This window comes from Mirounga angustirostris, unplaced genomic scaffold, assembly GCF_029215605.1.
Source record: "Mirounga angustirostris isolate CCGP_5_RB_7025 unplaced genomic scaffold, mMirAng1.0.hap1 SCAF_3, whole genome shotgun sequence".
NCBI lineage: Eukaryota > Metazoa > Chordata > Mammalia > Carnivora > Phocidae > Mirounga > Mirounga angustirostris.
Window position 1 is genome coordinate 60,289,636 of NW_026991711.1, and position 24,207 is coordinate 60,313,842.

The 24,207-nt window shown below is 45.1% G+C and overlaps 1 protein-coding gene across 2 annotated transcripts in view; it reads left to right on the forward strand.

Annotated features, from left to right (window-relative positions):
• FAM124A (family with sequence similarity 124 member A) overlaps window positions 1–24,207 on the forward strand; it is a 116,843-nt gene that overhangs the window by 22,320 nt on the left and 70,316 nt on the right. For both annotated transcript variants that reach the window (XM_064586137.1, XM_045869386.3), the window contains one exon: window positions 4,813–5,546. In XM_064586137.1, the coding sequence (XP_064442207.1) occupies window positions 4,813–5,546 (734 nt within the window). The remainder of the gene's footprint in view (window positions 1–4,812; window positions 5,547–24,207) is intronic.

Below are 24,207 nucleotides of genomic sequence, written 5' to 3' on the forward strand. Positions count from 1 at the left end.
CACATGCTGGTGATGGCTGGAGTATATTAATGCCACCACTCATTCTCTTTATTCTTCTTGGGGTAGGATTTTAGCCACTTTGATCACCCTGGTTCATGCAGTGCAAACGGAGCTCAGGGGTCAGGTCTTCATCTCCCTTCCTTCCTTGCTTGTTCTTGGATGCATCCCAAGCTGCCCAGGCGAGCTGGTGCTTGGTCAGACGCCTTTCTCCGTGTCCCCACCCTGCCCCGAGGCTGGGCATCTTGCCTTTCTGCAAAGCTGTCAACATTCACTGATCCACACAGGCTTCAGCATGGCCTTTGTTACTGCTCTCTGGGAAACCTCTGTGTGGCTGATAGAGGTGTCCTGACACCGAGCACCCCGACAACTCTGTCTTGGAGACTCAGAAGCTACCTCACCCGGGGCCTCTCCACACGCAGGCTTCTCACGCTTGTCTGCGAGCCTGAGAGGGCAGTGCTCATAAAAAGACCTGGGTGTGTACCACTGGGGAGGCAGTTTCCGGGTTATGCTTCCTTAGACACCCAGGGCCAGACGAAAGAGATGTAAATGGGTGTCCAAGACAGGAAGCTATTGGCTGGTGGCTGAGAAGCCAGCCAGGCAGGAGGAGGCAGGAGTGCAGTAGAGAGGGGTGAGGCCGTAGCAACGTGGCCAGAAATGATGGGGAGGGGCAGCTGCTCATTCTGCTATGAAATAAATACAGATGAGAGGGTAAGCACACTTCTCTACAGAACCGTTGTGATTGTGCACGCAGACCTCAGATGCCGTGTGACCTTGGCAGATTACTTCACCTCTCTGTGCCTCGATTTTCTGCTCTCTAAAATGGGAACAATAATAGCACCCCCCCCAGGGTTGTTCTAAGGATTCAATGAGTTCATATATGTAGAACATGGAGAAAGTGCTGGACCACAGTGAACATCATGCATGTGTTAAGCTAACGTCTCTCCGTGTACGTGGCCACGCGCACACCCTGAGAACGGGCGCAAGGTCTTAATGGGGCTGCCTCACTGCTCTGACAATGTCTTTTCCCAAACATTCTTTCGACTCCGTATGTCCTTTTTTCCTCTCACAGAAATCATCTCCAATTTTCTCAAATAAATTTCTTCATCCCCCAAATCCTTCAGAGCCTTTCCACCTCTTTCCATTTGAACTGAGCTTTCATTAATGTTTAGCAAAATCACATGTCCCCACTGTTGGGAGATCAGGCCACCATGAAAAAGCAAAATATGCATTTCATTTGATTGTGGTACTTTTTCTTACCTTTCCTGGAGTTACTGACTGGTGGAAAATCGCATTGGTTTGCCTTGTCACTATTTTTGTTTCAACCGCACCTCCTGCTGATAATGGTGCTAATGTTCAATGAAACAGGAAGTAGTCAGGTGAGCAGAAGAGCAAACAAAGAGAAGGACCACAAGAGTCCAGGAATTCTGATTGTTTTTTAAACCATCACAACGAATTTTCATTGATTAAGATTTATATGGGGGCACACATGTATTAGATAACCACATAAAAGTAAGAATACAGTCTAAAGTAACTGATGCATCCTTAAAATTCAGCCCACGAGCTCAGCAGTGCACAGGTCCCACTGCTAACAGGACATCCCTCCTGGAAGTCGTTCCGGCATCTCATGCCAACATGGCCAAAGTGGAACTCCTTATCTTTACCCACAAATCTGCCCTGCTTCCTCTCTTCTGTATCTCTTACTTACGCATCAGGATCCAACCAGAAACATCAAGGTATGCTCCTCTCCTGCTTTTCCTGCTCCCCACCCCAGGACTGTGGGCTCCAAGCCAAGTCACCTGTGCCACCTAATTAGCCTGTGAATCTGTGCCTTTTCTGTACACCCACCGACTCCTCCTGTACCTGTGAGTATTGCTGTATAACAGCCACCCCCAAACAGTGGCTTAAACAACAGTCATTTCTTATTCCTCACATGTCTTGGGTCAGCTGCTCTAGACCAGGCACAGCTAGGTGGCTCTTACCACGTTTCTGTGGGTGTCTGAGATTGGCTGATCCAGGCTGGGCTCAGCTCGGGCGGCTGTGATCCATGTATATCTCCTCCTGCTTTCTGGCACCAATGGGCTAGCTCCTCATGGACATGTCAAAAGCACAAGAAGGCAGGCCCAAACACACGTCACCACTGTGTCTTTCTGTTGGCCACAGTTAGGCATATGGTCGACGGTGTCCGAAGTCAAAGGGTGGGGAAATGCACTTCACCCAGTAATGGGAGGAACTATAAAGTCCCATGGCAGAGAGCAAGGAGACAGGGCAAGATAAAGAATGAGGGCCAATAATGCAATCTCCTCCACTGCCAAGTCCTGGTGATCTCTTGTCTAGACTGTTTACTCATCTTCTGACTTCTTCCTTTGCTCCCCCGACTAGCGCCCCACGTCCCTTTATTGAAACTTTCCACTGCCCCTTATCACTACCAAATTGAGCTGAAGCCCCGTATAACTTGGTGCTAGTCCATTTTTCCCACTGCATCTGTTGCCATGTTTCAGAATTACTCACCACCCCCTTCCAAATGTGCTTGTTTTTTTGCACAGTTCTGTGCCTTCGTAAACCATCTTCCCTCTTCCTGCAGTGGTCTCCCCCACGTTTGAAGGTTATTATGAGTGAGATGTTGTTTACCCTTCCAGGCCCAGTTCACGTGGTGCCTCCTCCAGAAAAACCTCCCCAGAAGCACTCTGGAGGAAACGTTGCTCCTTCCTTTGTCCCATGGTAGTAAATTGGAATTACATCATGCTCATATTTAACTCGTACAAATTCAAGACTACATGCTCAGCCAGAGGGGGCAGGGGTTGAACAATGCCACCTACCATTCTAGTCCATGATCATGGAAGTACTGAGATTTGACTTTGCTGTTACCTTGGTCATCCTTATGTTTCGGAAGCCTCTTGTAGGGTGAAAGGCACAGCCTGCTGAGTGGGGGTCTAGTGCTTACTGATGCAAGACTGTTCTTTTATAACACAAGCCATGCAGCAAGCCTGCTGTTTCATCTGGTGTTCAGCCAGAGGAACACCTATCTGGCTGCATTGTCTTGCTGCAAGTAGGACCTTCAATACTATATTGGAAATTCAAGGGACTTTCAGGGGTAATATTGTCTCTAGGTAATTTTTACTTCAGGGTGACTTTAGAATCCAACCCCTGCCTAAAATGCTACTCTACTGTATTTCCTATAGGCACATATCAGATTGAATTTTAATTTTTTATGACTGTGTTTATGAAGTTATTTGTGGCTTATGGTTCTTCAGAGGGCTACTGCTGTGGGTGTGCAGGTTGTACACTGCACAACTCTAAGGGAGCAGCACGATTCACACCAGAGTCTATGTAAACAGACTCCCATAAGACTCAATGATACGAGCTGCCTTGTCTCTCCAGTGCCTGATACATATTGATTGCTCAACAAATGTGTAAATAAATGAGTACATAAGAAAGGCAACAACAAACTGAATTAACTATTCCCAAGTGAAATAATTTAACAGAGTTGAGATGACAATTCAGACAGGTTTTGATCCAACAAAATTGAAACTATGTTATCACAGATGAATATGATGAAATATACCTGCAAGCTCATTTGGCATGTCTTGCAAAGCTAGAAAAAGAAATTATTTATCCTGTAAATTGATTGAGGTTATTGTTCCTAAAAGCACATCACACTTCTCAAACATTATTGACTGCGTGAGTGACTTCTACCTGATACCCTAGTGGACATTGTGAGGCATGTGTGTGATGGCAGATCTACATTCTAGGTGAATCTAGCCCCCCAAGTCACAGTAGACTTAAAGATTTCTTGATTTCGCTTGGATGAGTCGTAAAGCCTGTAAAGATGCAAATAGAGCCATCTTTTAAAAGAACAAGCCTCTGATCATGTTATCTGAGAAAATAGGCTGAATATTTCTGAATTAGAAATACGCCAGTGTGGCCAGCAGACCGTTCACCCTGTGGGATAGTGTTGCCAAGTTAAATGGTCAACTTCACCCTTGGAATTCAGTGCTTCCAGATGTTCTTTCTGCCAGAGACATTGGGAGGGTAAACAACCCACTCAAGATGTGTGGGCTTCTGAGTGGACGTGGCCTGAGGAGAAGCCCAAAGACAGCATTCCACAGGCAGCAGTGGTCCCACCATGCTCCCCCAGCCCTAACCACAGCCCCAGTAAGCGGCCTCAGCAAAAACACTGGGCCTCCCGCCCCGCCTCAGCCCCATGTTCCTCCGTGTCGTTCTTTCCAGCAGCAAGATGGTCACGACCAGATCACCCCAGCATCAGTCCCCCGTTGGCCGTATGCCTCCCCAGCCAGGGCTTTATCTGTCCGCACGGCACCTAGGATGAGGCGTGAAGAAAGGATTCCATAAATGTTTGTGAAGTGAATGAACAAGAAAAACCAATGCAATAAGCAAATCCGAGGAATGCAGTGGTAGAGGGACCATTTGGGGGGTAAGGCACGGCAGTTGCTTTGGGAAATATTAAATGGTATACCCTGAATGCGACAGCATCTTCTCTATTGGCCGTGTTATCCCTTCCAGATCAGTGGAGATTTGACTTTCTGCTGCATAACAGGAAGTGCACTCAACCTGGTGCAGTACGGGGGGTTCTCCTAGCCCTGCCCAGTTTGGGGACTATTCCTAGCAATAATACTTCTCTCGTGTTTGGGCTGCCAGCGTTTTTGTGGGCAAACTTGGGATCCGAAAATCCTAATGATCGCGGAGTCAGTTCAGTTAGCCCTTAGCTTCTCTTCCTGTCACCGCCTTGCTTGTCATCACAGGACATTTTTAATGACAGTCACCATTTGTTTGTTTTTCTTGTTGTGCCCCCAGGTGAGCTTTCGGTGGAGGAGGCGCAGGACCCTTTCCTGGTTAGCATCCACATCATTGCAGACCCGGGGGAATCCCAACCCCTGCAGGAGGCCATCGACAAGGTCTTGGCTTGGATCCACCCAGACCTGCAGCTGTTCCGGGTCTCGGAAAGGCGGGCATCCCGGCGGCGGCGGAAGCCCTGGAAGGTGGCGCAGCCGGCGCTGGCCGTGGTTCTTTTCCTTCAGGAGGAGTACGGTGAGGAGCAGATCCTGCAACTGCACCGCACGCTGCAGCGGCCGCCCTGGCGCCACCACCACACGGAGCGCGTGCCTGGCAGGTTCCTGCCCTACCTGCCCTGCAGCCAGGACTTCTTCACGCTGGCCCCCGGGACCCCGCTGTGGGCCATCCGGCCCGTGCACTACGGCAAGGAAATCGTGCGCTTCACCATCTACTGTCGCCACGACAACTACGCCGACATCCTCAAGTTCTACGAGCTGATCCTCCGGCGCAGCCCCAGCCAGAGGAAGACGGACTTCTGCATCTTCCCCATCTTCTCCAGTCTGGATGTGGACATCCAGTTCTCCCTGAAAAGGCTGCCCTGTGACCAGAACCCCGTCCCCACCGATTCCTCGGTGCTGGAGTTCCGGGTCAAGGACATCGGTGAGCTCGTGCCTCTCTTGCCCAACCCCTGCAGCCCCATCAGTGAGGGCCGATGGCAGACGGAGGACCTCGATGGGAACAAGATCCTCCTGCAGGTACCTGGGGGAAGTCTGTCTGTCTGTCTGTGTCTACCTCCCTGTCTCTTGGGGGTTGGGGAACAGAGAAACAAGCGGGTTGGCTGTGCCAGAAACCCCAGTTACCCCAGTACCTGGTAAAGAGCAATGAGTTAAGAAAAAGGAGGGATCCGTTGCCCCCTGTCTGGCTCTTAGACAAAGTCAAGGTGTCCCAACGCTGCCTAAACAGAAGAGGCATCAAGGGCTCTTTGCGTTGGTTGTTTTCACTTTGCTGCCTTGGCTGTATGCCTCAGCAAGCAACTGCCAGGTCCTCTGCGCGCCTCTTCACCTGCTGTTTGAGCCGCCATGAATGCTTGTGCCCCCCCGGGGACTGCAGATGAGCTTGTAACCCAGGGACCTTGTTATTTAAGATTCCTGAATCTACTCCCTCACACTTAGGGAGTTTTTACCAGTGTATTCTTCACTTCCACAAAGGACCTTCAGGAAAACCCAGCTCTTAGAAAACTGTAGAATATATTGAGAGAAGATAGATGTCTCCTTCTTCCCTCTCGTGCCTCCCCACCATCCACCCGTCCACCCTTCTACTGCTAGGCAGTAAGTAGGTTGTTAAAATCCAGTGATCACTTAAAAAATTACTTTCTCATAAATATTCTAAGAAGTAAGCGATGCCTTTGGAGTTTTTGGTTTCAGTAAGCTTGGGAAGAGGTGAATGAGCACATTTTAAGGGAATGGATGTAGTAGACTGCCCTGTTACTCTGTGGTTAATCCTTCACTCAGTTCCTGGACCCCTTTCTCCTCCCATCCTTCCAGTGGTTGCCTCACACTCTTTCAGGATCATTAATTACCATATTCGAGAATTCAAAATTCAGCACATAGACTTAAGAATGTCCCACACCTGGCCCGACCTAATAAATGCTTTCTAAACCCAGGCTTTCTGGAATTAGCATGTAAAACAGTTCCAAGCATATAGGACTTCGGGTTTTTTGTTTTTTTTGTTTTTTTTAAACATCTGGCTTGGGCATCTCCGTTTTCCCATTTGGCTACCTGGAAGGAGAAGGTTGATAGTGCATTAAGGGCCATTATCTTGAAAGGTGCTGATCGTTGTTACTGAAATCACAGGTAGTTACTCAAATCACTCAAACCACAGCTTCGTAATTTTTCTTGATTTTGGCATCAAACATCAGAACTGTAATCCACACATCACAAAATGAAGTGAGAACTTGGCACATGTCAAAAAACTGGTTAAAACTACAGCCGGGCCACTTTGCTCAAGTCAGAAAGATCTCCTCTGAGACATTTACTGTTTATAGGACACAGATAATTTTCTGATTTTCCTTTGAGCTATAAGGATAAGAAACTAAATATCAGTTTATTCAGTGAACTGAATGCTAGCTTGCATTTGCTCTATAGTCTGTTTTGAAATGTGATAACAAAATTCTTCTGTGTTTGAAGACTCCCAATGCCGTACGCAAAATATAATGCAGTTGAATAAGTAAAAGTAAATGGAAGGATTTTGTTTATACTAAAAGACCAAAATGAATGTGATTGTTTTGAAGGCACTTCTTCTTTTTTGGCAGTAATTAGAATACTTTTTCGCTCGATGCCTGTAATAATGTAAGTGAAAGAACAAAGTATAAAAGCTTGGCCTGGGCTGTGCTCAAAGGAACCAGTGAAAGAATATTTCAAAGAAGATTCACACATTTAAATGGTTATAAAATCTGTACAGGTGGAGGCTTTTGAAGTTCGAGCATTAAAGTGTGAAAAGAGTAAGAAAAAAGATTTGTATCTTGGGTCTCAAGAATGCAGGCCTTTGTTCAATATAGTAATATGTCGAGGAGGTAAATTAATGTAGACAGAAATGACTAATAGCCCCCCCGTAATTCTTGATGATGGCCATTTATACAGGTTACTGGGACTGAATCACTGCAGAGAGCAACCTTCTGCTCTAGCATGAAATATGCACCTGCCTGGCTCTTTAACTTACTTTTAAGTATAAAAACTTATGTCTCAGTCTTTAGCAAAATTAAGATATTTAAGGGACGCCTGGGTGGCTCAGTCGGTTAAGCGTCTGCCTTCGGCTCAGGTCATGATCCCAGGGTCCTTGGATCGAGTCCCGCATCAGGCTCCCTGCTCCGCAGGGAGCCTGCTTCTCGCTCTGCCTCTGTCTCTCTCTCTGTCTCTCATGAATAAATAAATAAAATCTTTTAAAAAAAAATTAAGATATTTAAGTCATGGAGAGGGACCCCATTGAGAGAATGCCTTTTAACCACATCGTCCTTAGCAGTGTATGTTTCCCGAGTTATATTTTCAATTATAATTTTTAATATAAATGTTTTTGTTCAGTTGAGCAGAGTTATACACTGGAACACATCTTGGTTGGTAGTTTTTAGTTGCTTGCTTAAAATATAGATTGAATTTTATTTCCTCATCCTGCCCCATGAACATTCCATATTCCAGCCACCTCCTCCTCTGATTTAATTCCTCTGGAAGACAATAAAGATTAAAGGTTTTTTCTGGGGGCTACTCAGCCTTTTATAAGAATTTGGAATGTTTTTGACTAAGATCTGTTAAGATGGAAAGAAAGACTTCCTCCTCCTAAAACTCTTTCTTGGCACTGTCTGATCCGGGGAGGAAAGCAAGGAAGAGGAGGGTGGGGAGTTGCTAGCATCAGAAGTTGCCCAAGATCCCTCTGGAAAAATGCATCCCAGAAATTTGCATTAATGCTCGATGATGCTAAAGTGCAGCTTTTTGGAGTCATGGTCCATGTTCTGTGAATCTTTCCATATCCCGTAGAGCTAAACTAACATTGTGCCTTGGACCCAACAGGTTCTCTTTATATGTTTCCCTTTACTTTTTATTGAAGAATAGTATAAATAATATATGGAAAAGTGCATACATCATAAATACACAGCTCAATGAATTTATACAAATTGAACATTTGTGTAAGCACCCAGCTAAAGAAACAGAAGAGAAGGCCTCTCCCCAACTTCTGTTGGGGACGCCCTTCCTGTAAATGACACCCTTCACTTAAACGAACATATTAATTACTCTATTTTGCACAAAAGGGGGAAGAAGTACCTAGTCAAAGAAATTGGGAATGTGTGTATGTTATCTTTTTTTTGTACTTATAAGTAGATCTCACATTTTAAAAAGATTGAAAATAGCTGACAAAAAGTTTAATAAAAATAATTAGACAGCAAAGGGACTTGAAGTAGATGGAATATATTGATAGGAAAGTCGGATGAACCAAAAGTGACATCCAAAACACATGCATTTCCTATATGGTGTCTAGAGCTAATTGGTAGCCACTAGCCACGTGTGGCCATTTAAATTTAAAATTTGAATTAATTAAAATGGAAAATTCAGTTGCCCTGTCTTACTAAATCCATTTCTAAGACATTTTCTCTGTCCTACTAAACCACATGTGGCTAGTGGCTACCATAATGGGTAGCACAGATATAGAAAATTTCCATTACAGAAAGTTCTGTTGGACAACATTCTTCCCAGCAATAGTCCCCATATTTGACTTGAAGTTCTCTAGCAGCAGAAACAAAGTGTAAAATCATCAGCGATAGGATTTAGGGTCCATGAGGTAAAAATACACCATGTTTAAGATGCACAAGTACTCCTGGTTCTGAGTCCTGGGAGCAGTGCCCCCACTTTCCCGTGTCCACAGTGGAGTCAACAGCCCACCTTCAACAGTCCCTCTAGAATAACTGCACCAAGGCCTCTCAGCCTCTTTCTTATATGGTGCCTGCTGAGTGGGCCGGGCTGCCTGGCCAAGCGTGGTGCAGCAAAACCACTGCACAGAGGAAGGGTGGGCAAAACAAAGCGGTCCCCACCGCTCCCAAGGACTGGGCTTCATCCCAGAGGGAGGGATACATCCTCAGAGAATCTCCCCAGATCTGCTTTCTCTTAGGCAGGCTTTTGGTACCTAGTGAGGAACGGTGAGCTCGGCTTTCTTGTTCCCTGCCAAGTGCCTGTAATCCACCTGTGCCCTGGAGCTGGTCAAGCGAGTCACAGGTCCTGCACCTCAGCCAATCGGAGTCGTGTGCTGACATCATCTTAGAGAGTTCCCAGGAACCTGATAAGGGCCCAGGCCTCAGTGGAAGGCTACCTGCCTCCTTTGGAGGCCTGCCACGGGAATGCCGTGGGCCGGGCCAAAGCTTTCCTTAAGAAATGATTCGGGGTCCCCCCAGACACACAGACAAAAGCACAGCTGAGGGCCCAAAGCTCAGTCCCACAACGAGAATGTGACTGCAGCTGTAGGCTGGGAGATGTTGAAAGCGGGTGGCTCTGCATCGTCAGAGAAACAAGGTAATTTAACAATGGCGTCTAAGTCTTTGGACGTCTCTTTCCATAGAGGATGGTCACCAGCTGTTCTTTGTGTCTGCATAAGGCAAAAGAGGAAATTAGTTTAAAACAAACAGATTTAAGTAAGATTTAAAAGGCAAGAAATCTGACACAGAATTGTTAAGGGTTGCCAGGCTCAACATCTGGGACTTTCTTCGCTGGAGAGATTTTAAGGTCTCATCCACACCAACTAGTTTGTCTTCTTCACATAGCGCGAGGGGCTTGACTAGACAGTCCATCTCGGGATACCCGGAACACCAACGCTGTTGAGGGCAGGGAGACAGATGCTGATGGGGATGCAATTGAGGGACTGAGTGGGCTCCAGAGACTTCGTAAAAATGTTCCACTGGGGTAAAATACACATAACAATAAAACTTAACCATCCTAACCATCTTTAAGTGTGCAGTTCAGTTAAGTACATTCACACTCTTGGGCAAACATCACCACCACCATCTCCAAGCTCCAGCACTCTTTCCATCTTGCAAAACTGAAACTCTACCCGTTAAACAACCCCCACTTCTCCCACCCCCAGCCCCTGGCAACCAGCACTCCGCTTTTTGTCTCAAATGAATTTGACTGCTCTAGGTAGCTCACATAAGTGGAATCATACAGTATTTGTCTTTCCATAACTGTCTTATTTCACTCAGCATAATGTCCTCAAGGTTCATCCATGTGTTAGCACAGGTCAGGATTTCCTTCCTTCCTAAATCTAATATTCCATTTAAGAATATACCGCATTAGGTTTATCCACTCATCTGTTGATGGACACTGGAGTTGCGTCCCCCTTTGGGCTATTGTGAATAATGCTGCTATGAATATGGGTGTACAAATATCTGTTGGAGTTCCTGCTTTTATTTCTTTCAGGCATGTACCCAGAAGTGCAATTGCCAGGTCCGATGGTAATTTTGTGTTTGATTTTTTGTGGGGAGGAACTACCATACTGTTTTCCGTAGCGACTGTACCGTTTTCTCCTTCTGCCAACAATGCACAGGGTGAGACTCATTTTTTAAGAAAGCAGAGAAAGGCTTGCTCTTTGTGAGGCTATGGCACATCATTCTTCTACTCTATGAGGTTGGAAAGAACAGAGCAAACGTTGAAGTGAGGCTTGTTTTATTATGATTCACCCCATGCACTCCAGAACTAGACTCTACAGCAGAAATTTTGAACCTGCCGTCCTTGGACCCCAAGCACAGTTTGTGTGCATGTGTTTATGTGCATCAGATCTCTTTCAAGATTAAGACTCTCCAGAGGCTTCTCGTGGCTCTTGCAGTTCCTTCCAGATCTTCACCAAGGCCTAAGGCTTTATATTAGCTGGCCACTACTTAACCTCTCAACCTTTATCTCCCACTTCCCTCCCGTCTTGCTCCTTATGCCTTCCACATTGGCCTACTTTCTGTTCCTCAGATGTAGCAAGCTCACTCCTGCCTCAGGACCTTTGCACCTACTGTTCTGTCCACCTGGAATGATCTCCTCCAAGATCGTCACATGGCAAGTTCCTTCTCATCATTCAGGTTTCACAGACGCCTTCTCTGTCTGCCCCACTTAAAGTAGCTCCCTTTCTCTGACCCGGCACTCCCTATTGTATTATCTTTTTTTTTTTTCACTTACTACTATCCAAAATTATTTTGTACATGTATCTGTTTTCTTGTATATTATCTGTCTCTACTACTAGATTGTCAAATGAATGAATGAATGAATTTGAGGTTAGGGAAGAGGGCCTAGAGCCCTCTTTGAATCTCAAATGGGTGCATAACCACCCTATAACCTCTTATGTCTGGGTTGTGATCCCATGTTGAAGGAAGAAACTTTGGCCAACATTTACTGGACAACCCCTCTGTACCAACACTGTCCCTCCCTACTCCCTTCAGCAGCTCACCATCCAGTGGAGGCAGCAGTCATGCAAACCAAAAAATCCAGCAGAATGTTCCAGGTGCTGTGATTTAAAGTACTCCTACAGGGCAGTGCGTGGCACAGGCTTTGCAGTCAGATGTATTGGGGTTGGACCCTAACTCTCTTACTTACTAGCTGAGTGTCACCAGGCATGTGACATTACATTGCTGAGACTGTTTTCTAATCTGAACAGTTAGGATGCTAATTCTTGCCTTGCAGAGTTACTCAGACACATAGAAAGAATGCCTTTGAGGTGCCACCCAGCACCCATGAACCAGGGAACGGTAGCTGTCGTTACACAAAGGGTGGGTTGGTTGATGCTGGCCAGGGGCCACAGGGTCACGAGAGGCTTCTTAGCAGAACAGATGCCTGAGCTGAGCTGAGGGTGGCCATGGGTCTGGGATATCCAGGGGAGCCCCAGGACAGCAACAGGCACAAAGGCCCAGGCAGAGCTGCTGGACCCTGGGGCAGCGGTCAGGGTTCTGCGCTGTCATCAGAGGGCAGGGGGGCATCTGGGGAGAAACCAACACAAGAAAAGGCAAACTAGGGGCGCCTGGGTAGCTCAGTTGGTTAAGCGTCTGCCTTCGGCTCAGGTCATGATCCCAGGGTCCCGGGATCGAGCCCCACATTGGGCTCCCTGTTCAGCGGGAAGCCTGCTTCTCCCTCTCCCCTTCACCACACTTGTGCTGTCTCTCTCTCTCACTCTTGCTCTCTCTCAAATAAATAGATAAAATCATAAAAAAAAAGAAAAAAAAAAGAAAGACCATTCTTCGGATGCTTAGGACAAAAATGCCAGAGTCATTTTGAGGTTTTCCTGTGTTTATTCCACTTGCAGAATGCACACAGAATCTGCACGCTTCTCGCCACCGCCGCCTCCGCCACTGGCCACTGGCGTTGCCCCAGGAGCCCCTGAGCGGCTCTTTATTTCTGCAGCCCATTCTCCACTGCACAGCTGGAGGGCCCTTCAAAGCATAAGTGAGACCTGCACCTCCTCAGCCCAGAGCCTGGGGGGCTGCCCGTCCCGTCCCACGTGCAATATGAGCTGCTTCCCCGGGTGGCCAGCAGGCCCAGTGCTGCGCTGTTCTCGCCTCTCCCGCCTCACTCTGCCCAGCCCCCTGCCTCGCTGTCCACCCTTCAGAATGCCCTGGGCTTCTCTGTCCCCTCTGCCTGGGCCACCACCGCCCTTCCCCACCCCGACCCCAGTGGCCACGTGGCTGCCCCCGCAGGCCCCTCGGGTCTCCACTCCATGTGCCCTCACGAGCAAGCCTGCCCGGCCACCCTGTCCCCTGTGCTCTCAAGCGCAGACGCACCAGCAGCCCTGCTCCCGGCCCTGCTTGCTCTTCCTCCTTTTAGAATGCTCTATGTTGACTCAACGTAAGCACCTTGAGGGCAGAAACTCTATCTGATTTGCCCACTGGTGTATCCCTCATGCCCCGAATAGTGTCTGGCATAGATCCAACACTTGGTGTTCGAATGCATAAAAGAAGGAAAGACGGAAGGGGGGAGAAGGGGGAGACTTGGGATGGTTTCGGGCCTGCCCAGTGGAGGCAGACTGAACAGCAGAAAGCCTGGGCACGGCTGCTAGGAGGAGACGGAGGACAAGGAGGGATGCAGAGTGAACAGGACCCAGAGGAGGAGATTGGGCCGGGAGGCGCAGAGGGGAGCACTCGCTGGGCCGTGGTATATGCCGGCCTACTCCAGTGGGACTTGAGCCATGGAACACTGGGCAGAGGGCAAAGAGGAAGTGTGGATGGCCTCCCCTGGCCTCTCCCTGCCCCTCATGCCAGGGCCCGTTTCTCTTCCATACAGAGAACAGCAGTCATGCTGACAGGAGCCCCGCTGCCCCTCCATCAGGCCATGGGAGCGGCCTTCTCTGAGGGGAGCCTGGAAGAGGAAGGGAGGGGCCAGCCAACGTCTCTGGGAAAGCCAAAGACACACACAGCAGTAGTATGGTGCCTCTGCTCCTAGCTCCCAGAAATGGGCAGACCATCTCCAGTTGGTCAGCTTTTTGCCTGGGTATGAGCTGACAGGGAAGAATTTAGCCAAGAAGTAATCATGATGTGATCATAAATATTAATTGCTCGCTTAGAAGGTGCTACTGGGGCTAACTGCACTCCAGTACCTTACTTTACCCTCTTGGCATCTCTACCAAAGGGGACCATATGTATCCTGACGCTGCAGATGCACACCTGAGATTTAGATCTGGTAACTGCCACTCCCAGTTATTACCAGCAACAGATGGGGGGGTGGGAGTTGGGTCAGGGGCTGGCAATGATCCTAGACACATCTCACTCATGAGTGCATGTTGGTTGTGCTGTCCCCTGTCCTTTTCTGAGGGACCCGGTAGGGGCCTAGACATTCCCTCTGCCAGTGCTTCTCAAACTTCAGCAGGCATGAAAATCGCAGATTTCTGGGGCCCGCCTGCAGAGATGCTGGTCCAGGAGGTGCAGGGCGGGGCCTGGATCCTGCATTTCTGGCCAGCTCCCAGTGCTGCTGCCGGTCACTCTCTCTGCACCTTCACCAGGCACAGTATATTCTCAGGTGGGACTACCCAGTTGTTGCTTCACATTTGATTACCGCTGCCCGGGGCACGTTCACCTTTTAAAGTGTATTATAATTATACTTAAGAGCAGGCTTGGGATAGAACATCAAGAGCACAAGTTACAAGTTGGTGGTGATCATTTCCCAGTATACATGTATTGAATCATTCATTATGTCGTACAACTGAAATTAATATAACATTACATGTCAGCTATATATCAATTTTTTTAAAAAAGGGGAAAAAAGTCAAGTTACAGGAAGTGTCTAGAAGGTGAACAGAGCTTCCTAAAACTGTTTTTGTTTTGTTTTGTATTCATCTGAATGGAATTGCTATTGTACTTTTTGCCTCTTTATTTTTTTTTAAATTTTATTGTTATGTTAATCACCATACATTACATGATTAGTTTTTGATGTGGTGTTCCATGATTCATTGTTTGCGTATAACACCCAGTGCGCCATTCAGTATGTGCCCTCTTTAATACCCATCACCAGGCTAACCCATCCTCCCCCCCTCCCCCCTAGAACCCTAAGTTTGTTTCTCAGAGTCCATAGTCTCTCATGGTTCGTCTCCCCATCCAATTTCCCCCCTTCATTTTTCCCTTCCTGCTATCTTCTTTTTTTTTTTTTTAACATATAATGTATTATTTGTTTCAGAGGTACAGGTCTGTGATTCAACAGTCTTACACAATACACAGTGCTCACCATAGCACATACCCTCCCCAGTGTCAATCACCCAGCCACCCCATCCCTCCCACCCCCCCACCACTCCAGCAACCCTCAGTTTGTTTCCTGAAATTAAGAATTCCTCATATCAGTGAGATCATATGACACATGTCTTTCTCTGATTGACTTATTTCGCTCAGCATAATACCCTCCAGTTCCATCCAAGTTGTTGCAAATGGCAAGATTTTATTCCTTTTGATGGCTGCATAATATTCCATTGTATATATATACCACATCTTCTTTATCCATTCATCTGTTGATGGACATCTTGGATCTTTCCATAGTTTTGCTATTGTGGACATTGCTGCTATAAACATCGGGGCACACGTACCCCTTTGGATCCCTACATTTGTATCCTTGGGGTAAATACCCAGTAGTGTAATTGCTGGGTCGTAGGGTAGCTCTATTTTCAACTTTTTGAGGAACCTCCATACTGTTTTCCAGAATGGCTGCACCAGCTTACATTCCCACCAACAGTGTAGGAGGGTTGCCCTTTTTCCGCATCCCCACCAACATCTGTCATTTCCTGACTTGTTAATTTTAGCCATTCTGACTGGTGTGAGGTGGTATCTCATTGAGGTTTTGATTTGGATTTCCCTGATGCTGAGCGATGTTGAGCACTTTTTAGTGTGTCTATTGGCCATTTGGATGTCTTCTTTGAAAAAACGTCTGTTCATGTCTTCTGCCCATTTCTTGATTGGATCATTTGTTCCTTGGGTGTTGAGTTTAATAAGTTCTTAATAGATTTTGGATACTAGCCCTTTATCTGATATATCATTTGCAAATATCTTCTCCCATTCTGTCGGTTGTCTTTTGGTTTTGTTGACTATTTCTTTTGATGTGCAAAAGCTTTTTATCTTGATGAGACCCAATAGTTCATTTTTGCCTTTGCTTCCCTTGCCTTTGGCGATGTTTCTAGGAAGAAGTTGCTGCGGCTGAGGTCGAAGAGGTTGCTGCCTTTGTTCTCCATTAGGATTTTGATGGACTCCTGTCTCACATTGAGGTCTTTCAACCATTTTGAGTCTATTTTTGTGTGTGGTGTAAGGAAATGGTCCAGTTTCATTCTTCTGCATGTGGCTGTCCAATTTTCCCAACACCATTTGTTGAAGAGACTGTCTTTTTTCCACTGGACATTCTTTCCTGATTTGTCAAAGATTAGTTGACCATAGAGTTGAGGGTCCATTTCTGGGCACTCTATTCTGTTCCATTGATCTATGTGTCTGTTTTTGCACCAGTATCGTACTGTCTTGATGATTACAGCTTTGTAATAGAGCTTGAAGTCCGGAATTGTGATGCCACCAGCTTTGGTTTTCTTTTTCAACATTCCTCTGGCTATTCGGGGTCTTTTCTGATTCCATACAAATTTTAGGATTATTTCTTCCATTGCTTTGAAAAAAGTTGATGGTATTTTGATAGGGATTGCATTGAATGTGTAGATTCTCTAGGTAACATTGACATCTTCACAATATTTGTTCTTCCAATCCATGAGCATGGAACGTTTTTCCATTTCCAATTTCCATTTCCATTTCATTGTGTCTTCCTCAATTTCTTTCATGAGTATTTTACAGTTTTCTGAGTACAGATTCTTTGCCTCTTTGGTTAGATTTATTCCTAGATATCTTATGGTTTTGGGTGCAATTGTAAATGGGATCGACTCCTTAATTTCTCTTTCTTCTGTCTTGTTGGTGTATAGGAATGCCACTGATTTCTGTGCATTGATTTTATATCCTGCCACTTTACTGAATTCCTCTATGAGTTCTAGGAGTTTTGGGGTGGAGTCTTTTGAGTTTTCCACATAAAGTATCATATCATCTGCAAAGAGTGAGAGTTTGACTTCTTCTTTGCCGATTCGGATGCCTTTGATTTCTTTTTGTTGTCTGATTGCTATGGCTAGGACTTCTAGTACTATGTTGAATAGCAGTGGTGATAGTGGACATCCCTGCCATGTTCCTGACCTTAGGGGGAAAGCTCTCAGTTTTTCCCCATTGAGAATAATATTCGCTGTAGGTTTTTCATAGATGGCTTTTATGATATTGAGGTATGTACCCTCTATCCCTATACTCTGAGGAGTTTTGATCAAGAAAGGATGCTATACTTTGTCAAATGCTTTTTCTGCATCTATTGAGAGGATCATATGGTTCTTGTTCTTTCTTTTATTAATTTTATTTATTAATTGATTTGCAGATGTTGAAACAAACTTGCAGCCCAGGGATAAATCCCACTTGGTTGTGGTGAATAATCATTTTAATGTACTGTTGTATCCTCTTGGCTAGTATTTTGGTGAGAATTTTTGCATCCATGTTCATCAAGGATATTGGTCTGTAATTCTCCTTTTTGATGGGGTCTTTTTCTGGTTTTGATCAAGGTAATGGTGGCCTCATAAAACGACTTTGGAAGTTTTCATTCCGTTTCTGTTTTTTGGAACAGTTTCAGAAGAATAGGTATTAATTCTTCTTTAAATGTTTGGTTGAATTCCCCTGGGAAGCCATCTGGCCCTGGGCTCTTGTTTGTTGGGAGACTTTTGATTACTGCTTCAATTTCCTTAGTGGTTATAGGTCTGTTCAGCTTTTCTGTTTCTTCCTGGTTCAGTTTTGGTAGTTTATACATCTCTAGGAATGTATCCATTTCTTCCAGATTATCTAATTTGCTGGCATATCGCTGCTCATAATATGTTCTTAGAATTGTTTCTATTTCTTTGGTGTTGGTTGTGATCTCTTTCATTCATGATTTTATTTATTTGGGTCCTTTCTCTTTTCTTTTTGGTAAGTCTGACCAGGGGTTTATCAATCTTGTTAATTCTTTCAAAGAACCAGCTCCTAGTTTCATTGATCTGTTCTACTGTTCTTTTGGTTTCTATTTCATTGATTTCTGCTCTGATCTTTATTATTTCTCTTCTCCTGCTGGATTTAGGCTTTATTTGCTGTTCTTTCTCCAGCTCCTTTAGGTGTAGGGTTAGGTTGTGTACTTGAGAACCTTTCTTGTTTCTTGAGAAAGGCTTGTATTGCTATATACTGTCCTCTTAGAACTGCCTTTACTGCATCCCAAAGATTTTGAACAGTTGTGTTTTCATTTTCATTTGTTTCCATGAATTTTTTCAATTCTTCTTTAATTTCCGGGTTGACCCATTCATTCTTTAGTAGGATGCTCTTTAGCCTCCATGTATTTGAGTTCTTTCCGACTTTCCTCTTGTGATTGAGTTCTAGTCTCAAAGCATTGTGGTCTGAAAATATGCAGGGAATGATCCCAATCTTTTGGTACCGGTTGAGACCTGATTTGTGACCTAGGATGTGATCTATTCTGGAGAATGTTCCATGGGCACTAGAGAAGAATGTGTATTCTGTTGCTTTGGGATGGAATGTTCTGAATATATCTGTGAAGTCCATTTGGTCCAGTGTGTCATTTAAAGTCTTTATTTCCTTGTTGATCTTTTGCTTAGATGATCTGTCCATTTCAGCAAGGGGGCTGTTAAAGTCCCCCACTATTATTGTATTGTTGTCCATGTGTTTCTTTGCTTTTGTTATTAATTGGCTTATATAATTGGCTGCTCCCATGTTAGGGGCATAGATATTTACAGTTGTTAGATCTTCTTGTTGGATAGACCCTTTAAGTATGACATAGTGTCCTTCCTCATCTCTTATTATAGTCTTTGGTTTAAAATCTAATTTGTCTGATATAAGGATTTCCACCCCAGCTTTCTTTTGGTGTCCATTAGCATGGTAAATGGTTTTCCACCCCCTCACTTTCAATCTGGGGGTGTCTTTGGATCTAAAATGAGTCTCTTGCAGACAGCATATTGATGGGTCTTGTTTTTTTATCCAATCTGATAGCCTGTGCCTTTTGATTGGGGCATTTAGCCCATTTACATTCAGGGTAACTATTGAAAGACATGAATTTAGTGCCATTGTATTGCCTGTAAGGTCACTGTTACTGTATATTGTCTGTGTTCCTTTCTGGTCTATGTTACTTTTAGGCTCTCTCTTTGCTTAGTGGACCCTTTTCAATATTTCTTGTGGGGCTGGTTTCGTGTTTACAGATTCCTTTAGTTTTTGTTTGTCCTGGAAGCTTTTTATCGCTCCTTCTATTTTCAGTGACAGCCTAGCTGGATATAGTATTCTTGGCTGCATATTTTTCTCATTTAGTGCTCTGAATATATCACGCCAGTCCTTTCTGGTCTGCCAGGTCTCTGTGGATAGGTCTGTTGCCAATCTAATGTTTCTACCATTGTAGGTTACAGATCTCTTCTCCTGAGCTGCTTTCAGGATTTTCTCTTTGTCTCTGAGACTTGTAAGTTTTACTATTAGATGTTGGGGTGTTAATCTATTTTTATTGATTTTCTGGGGGGGTTCTCTGTGCCTCCTGGATTTTGATGCCTGTTTCCTTCCCCAAATTAGGGAAGTTGTCTGCTATAATTTGCTCCAATATACCTTCTGTCCCTCTCTCTTTCTTCTTCTTCTTGGATCCTAATTATTCTAATGCTGTTTCATCTAATGGTATCACTTACCTCTCGAATTCTGCCCTCGTGATCCAGTAGTTGTTTATCTCTCTTTTTCTCAGCTTCTTTATTTTCCATCATTTGGTCTTCTATATCACTGATTCTCTCTTCTGCCTCATTTATCCCAGCAGTTAGAGCCTCCATGTTGGATTGCACCTCATTAATAGCCTTTTTTATTTTGACTTGGTTAGATTTTAGTTCTTTTATTTCTCCAGAGAGGGTTTCTCTGATATCTTCCATGCTTTTTTCAAGCCCAGGTAGTATCTTTAAAATCGTCATTTTGAACTCCAGTTCCGACATCTTACTAATGTCCGTATTGATTAGGTCCCTGGCAGTCGGTACTGTCTCTTGTGCTTTTTTTTTGAGGTGATTTTTTCCGTCTTGTCATTTTGTCCAGAGGGGACTAGAAGAATGAGAGAACAAAATGCTAACAGGGTAACAACGACCCCAGAAAAATATACACTAAACAAATCAGAGGAGACCTGAAACCGGGGGAAAAGAACGGGAAAGAAAGAAAAAAGATAAAAAAAAACAAAAACAAACAAAAAACAGTATGTTCAAATATGATCAGGCTGGTGCATAGATCAGTGCCACACACTAGGTTTGGGCATATTTTGGTCTGTTAGAAGAAAGTGCTTCCCAAAATTTTAAAGAAAGAAAAACTTATATATGTACAATAAGGGTAAATACGATGAAGGGATGGAATATGACTGTAAAGATGAAAATTATAAAAGATTTTATAAAAGGAATTGATAAGTTGGTTGAAAGAAGAAAGAGGATTTAAAAAAAAAAAGGGAGAGAATGTGATCAGGCAGGAGACTAGAACAAAGCCATACACTAGAGATTTAGGGTATATTTTGGTCTATTAGAAGAAACTGTAAACCAAAATTTTAAAGAGAGAACAACTTATATATATATATATACCATAAATGAGGTTATGTGTTTTATGAGGTTAACTACTATGAAAGGATAGATTATGATTCTAAAAATGAAAAATAAAAAAGATTTTTTAAAAAGGGGATTGATAAGATGTTGGTTGAAAAAGGGAAAAAGAAAAATTCAAAAAAAGGAAAATTAAAAAAATTAACTTTGAAAGACTAAAGAATCATGGTAAAAAAGCCATGGATTCTATGTGCAGTATTCCCCTAGTGCTAGAGTTCTGCTGTTCTCACTGATCAGTAAACTTGGTCTTGGCTGGCTGTTCTTGCTGATCTTCTGGGGGAGGGGCCTGTTGCCGTGGTTCCCAAATGTCTTTTTTTTTTTTTTTTTTTTAAGATTTATTTAAGAGAGAGAGAGAGAATGAGAGAGTGCAAGAGGGGGAGGGTCAGAGGGAGAAGCAGACTCCCCTTCGAGCAGGGATCCTGATTTGGGACTCGATCCTGGGACTCCAGCATCATGACCTGAGCCGAAGGTAGTCGCTTAACCAACTGAGCCACCCAGGTGCCCCCAAATGTCTTTGCGGGAGGCAGAATTGCCCCACCCTTGCCGTCTGGGCTAAGTAATCTGTTCGGGTTTGCTCTCGGGAGCTTTTGTTCCCTGCAAGCTTTCCCTACAGCTTTGGAGGCCGAGAGTGAAAATGGCGGCCTCCCTATCTCCATCCCGGAGAAGCAGAGAACGCGGGGCCCAGCTCCTCAGTGCACCCCCAGAGAAAAGCAGTCAATCACTCCCGTCTCCCTGTTCTCCAGCCGCACTCCATGCTCACCTGGCCTGTGACTGAGCATTTCTATGTCTGGTACCCGACCCCGTGTGGAATCTCCAAACCCAACAGATCCCTGCGGTGCACTCCCACGCCGCTCCTCCCAGGAGGAGGAAGGGGAGTCTCCCCGGATCTGCTGCTTGTTGGGTCCCTGCTGGAGGAGCAGTGGCCCAACTGTGCCCTGGATCACGGTTTATGGCAACCCCGAGCAGAGAGCCCGCTCCTCGGCTCCGTCTCTGCAGCTAGCTTCCCCGCTCTGATACCTGGAGCTCTGCCGCACTCAGGCACCCCCGGTCTTTCTGTGCCCCAACGGTCCTGAGACCACACTGTCCCAGCAAGGGTTCCACCCCCCAGCTTAGCCACTGGAGCGACGTCCCTTGGCGGAGCCGACTTCTAAAAGTTCGATTTTGTGCTCCGCGGTTCTATCACTTGCCAGTAGCAGCCAACGGAGGCCCCCTCCCCACCGTCTATCTTCCCGAATATTGCCTCAGATTCCCTTCTCTGCACATTCTACCTTCCAGAAAGTGGTCGCTTTTCTGTTCAGAGAGTTGCTGCTATTCTTTTCTACGATTTCCTGTTGAGTGCGTAGGTGTTCAGAATGGTTTGATCCCTATCCAGCTGAATTCCTGGGACCAGACGAAATTTAGGTCTCCTACTCCTCCACCATCTTGCTCCTCCCCCTCACTTTTTGCCTCTTTAAAGAAAAGTGATTTTTTTACTCCCCACCAGTGACCAGAAACCCACTGGAGTCCATTTGTTTGTTGAAGGTATTTCCTTTTTTATTTTGTTTTATTGAAATACAGTTGACATATTAGTTTCAGGTGTACAACATAATGATTCAACATTTATACGTATTATGGAGTGATCCCCATGATATATCTAGCTACAATCTATCACCATACAGAGTTGTTATAATATTATTAACTATATTCCCTGTGCATGTCCATGTTTTATTTATTTTATAATTGGAAGCTTGTGCCTTTGAATCCTCTTCTGCGATTTCATCCATTCCCTACTTTCCTTCCCTCTGGCAACCACCAGATTGTTTTCTGCATCTATGAGTCCATTTCTGTTTTGTTTTATTAGATTCCACATCTAAGTGAAATCATACAGTACTTGTCTTTCTTTGTTTGACTTATTTACCATAATACCCTCTATGTCCATCCGTGTTGTTGCAAATGGCAAGACTGCATTATTTATCTATGGCTGGGTAATATTTCAATGTGTGTGTGTGTGTGTACGTACACATCACATCTATATCCATTCATCTATTGATGAACACGTGGGCTGCTTCCATATCTTGGCTACTGTAAAAACTGTTGCTATAAATATAGCCATGAATATATCTTTTGGAATTAGTGTTTTTGCTTTCTTCAGATGAACACCCAGAAGTGGAATTGCTAGATCATAGGGTAGTTCTATTTTTAATTATTTGAGGAATCTTCATCCTGTTTTCTGTGGTGGCTGCACCAGTTTGCATTCCCACCAAGAGTGCACAAGGGTTTCCCTTTCTCCACATCCTCATTAACACTTGTTATTTCTTGTCTTTTTGAAAATAGCCATTCTGACAGGTATGAGGTGATCTCTAATTGTGGTTTTGATTTGCATTTCCCTGATGATGAGTGATGTCGAGCATCTTTTCATGTGTCTGTTGGCCATCTGGACGCCGCCTTTGGAGAAGTGTTTATTCGGGTCCTTTGCCCATTTTTTAAATTGGATTGTTTGTTGTTTTGATGCTGAGTTGTATGAGTTATTTATATATTTGGGGTATTAATCCTTTGTCAGACCTATGATTTGAAAGATCATCTCCCATTTAGTAGGTTGCCTTTTCGTTTTGTGGATGGGTTTCCTCCACTGTGCAAAACCTAAAACTTTTTATCCTGTTCCGAGCGCTAAGCCTGATGTCCATTGCACAGCACCTACTCAGTAGACATTAGTTTGTCCCTCCTCCCCCTTGGTCTCTAATATTTTCAGGGTAGAGGAGCAGTGACCCAGGGGGCAAGGCTTCCACTTATGGAAGTGGGAAGACACCATGTAAACAGGAGGCCATTGGGCTTGCCAATTTGCTATACTTGCAAGGTTTGTGGCTCCTAGTCCGGGCTCTGAAGAAAATTGCTGTTTTCCAACAACCACAGTGCCTATCCTGGATTATCTTATCTGTACAGACTACCCAGAGTGGTTGAAAGTCTCCCCAGAAAATCCTTTCCCAGAGCATCGTCTGGGTTTGGCATTCCTGCAGAATGTGTAAGTGACATCATAGCTCTTTCAGGCCTGGAAGGAAGAGTAATTTTTTGGGGGGGGGGGGGGGCGGGGGAAGCAAACTGTGATTATAGGCCTTGGCAAGACTTAGAAGCAGATCTCGGAGGCAGAGGAAGGAAAATGAGGAATCTTAAGAATGTTTTCTGCTCTTAATCTCAGAGCAGCTTTCCCCTTGGCCTCCCTGTCTCACTCAATTTATGTAATGGTCTGCCCAGGGCTCTGCTACCAAAGGAGTCGGGTTTGGTGGTAGATATGCAAGAAAGTGCTGCTGTTTCCACATGTGACAAACAGCTCCCGGTAGGCAGGGCTGGTCCCCTGCAGGTCAACCACATTGTGTCTGGAAGTAAACTGCAAGAGAAGTGGACAGTCCCTCACTCTCAGGAGCTGTTTGAGTTAGCAAACGCTTTGAATGTCTCCTCTCAACTACATACGATACTGGAGATGGGCAAGATGACCAGGAGAGTCCCTGTGCCCCAAGTTCACAGCTGGTCCAGACCATTCCATGGAGTATGATGTGTGCAAGCATGGTGCAGCCAAGTGGGGTGTGGTGGGTGTGCTCCAGAGCAGCACCTCCCTCCGGGGCCAGGCACAACAGGACCCTAGCCAATGCCTTCTGGGAGCCAGCAGCTAGGCGTCTGAGCTGTAGATCTCACAGATCTAGAGCAAATCCTGTTTGCCTGGTGATCTGACAGCTCTGCTGGGTTGGCCTAACCTTAAAACACCTACTT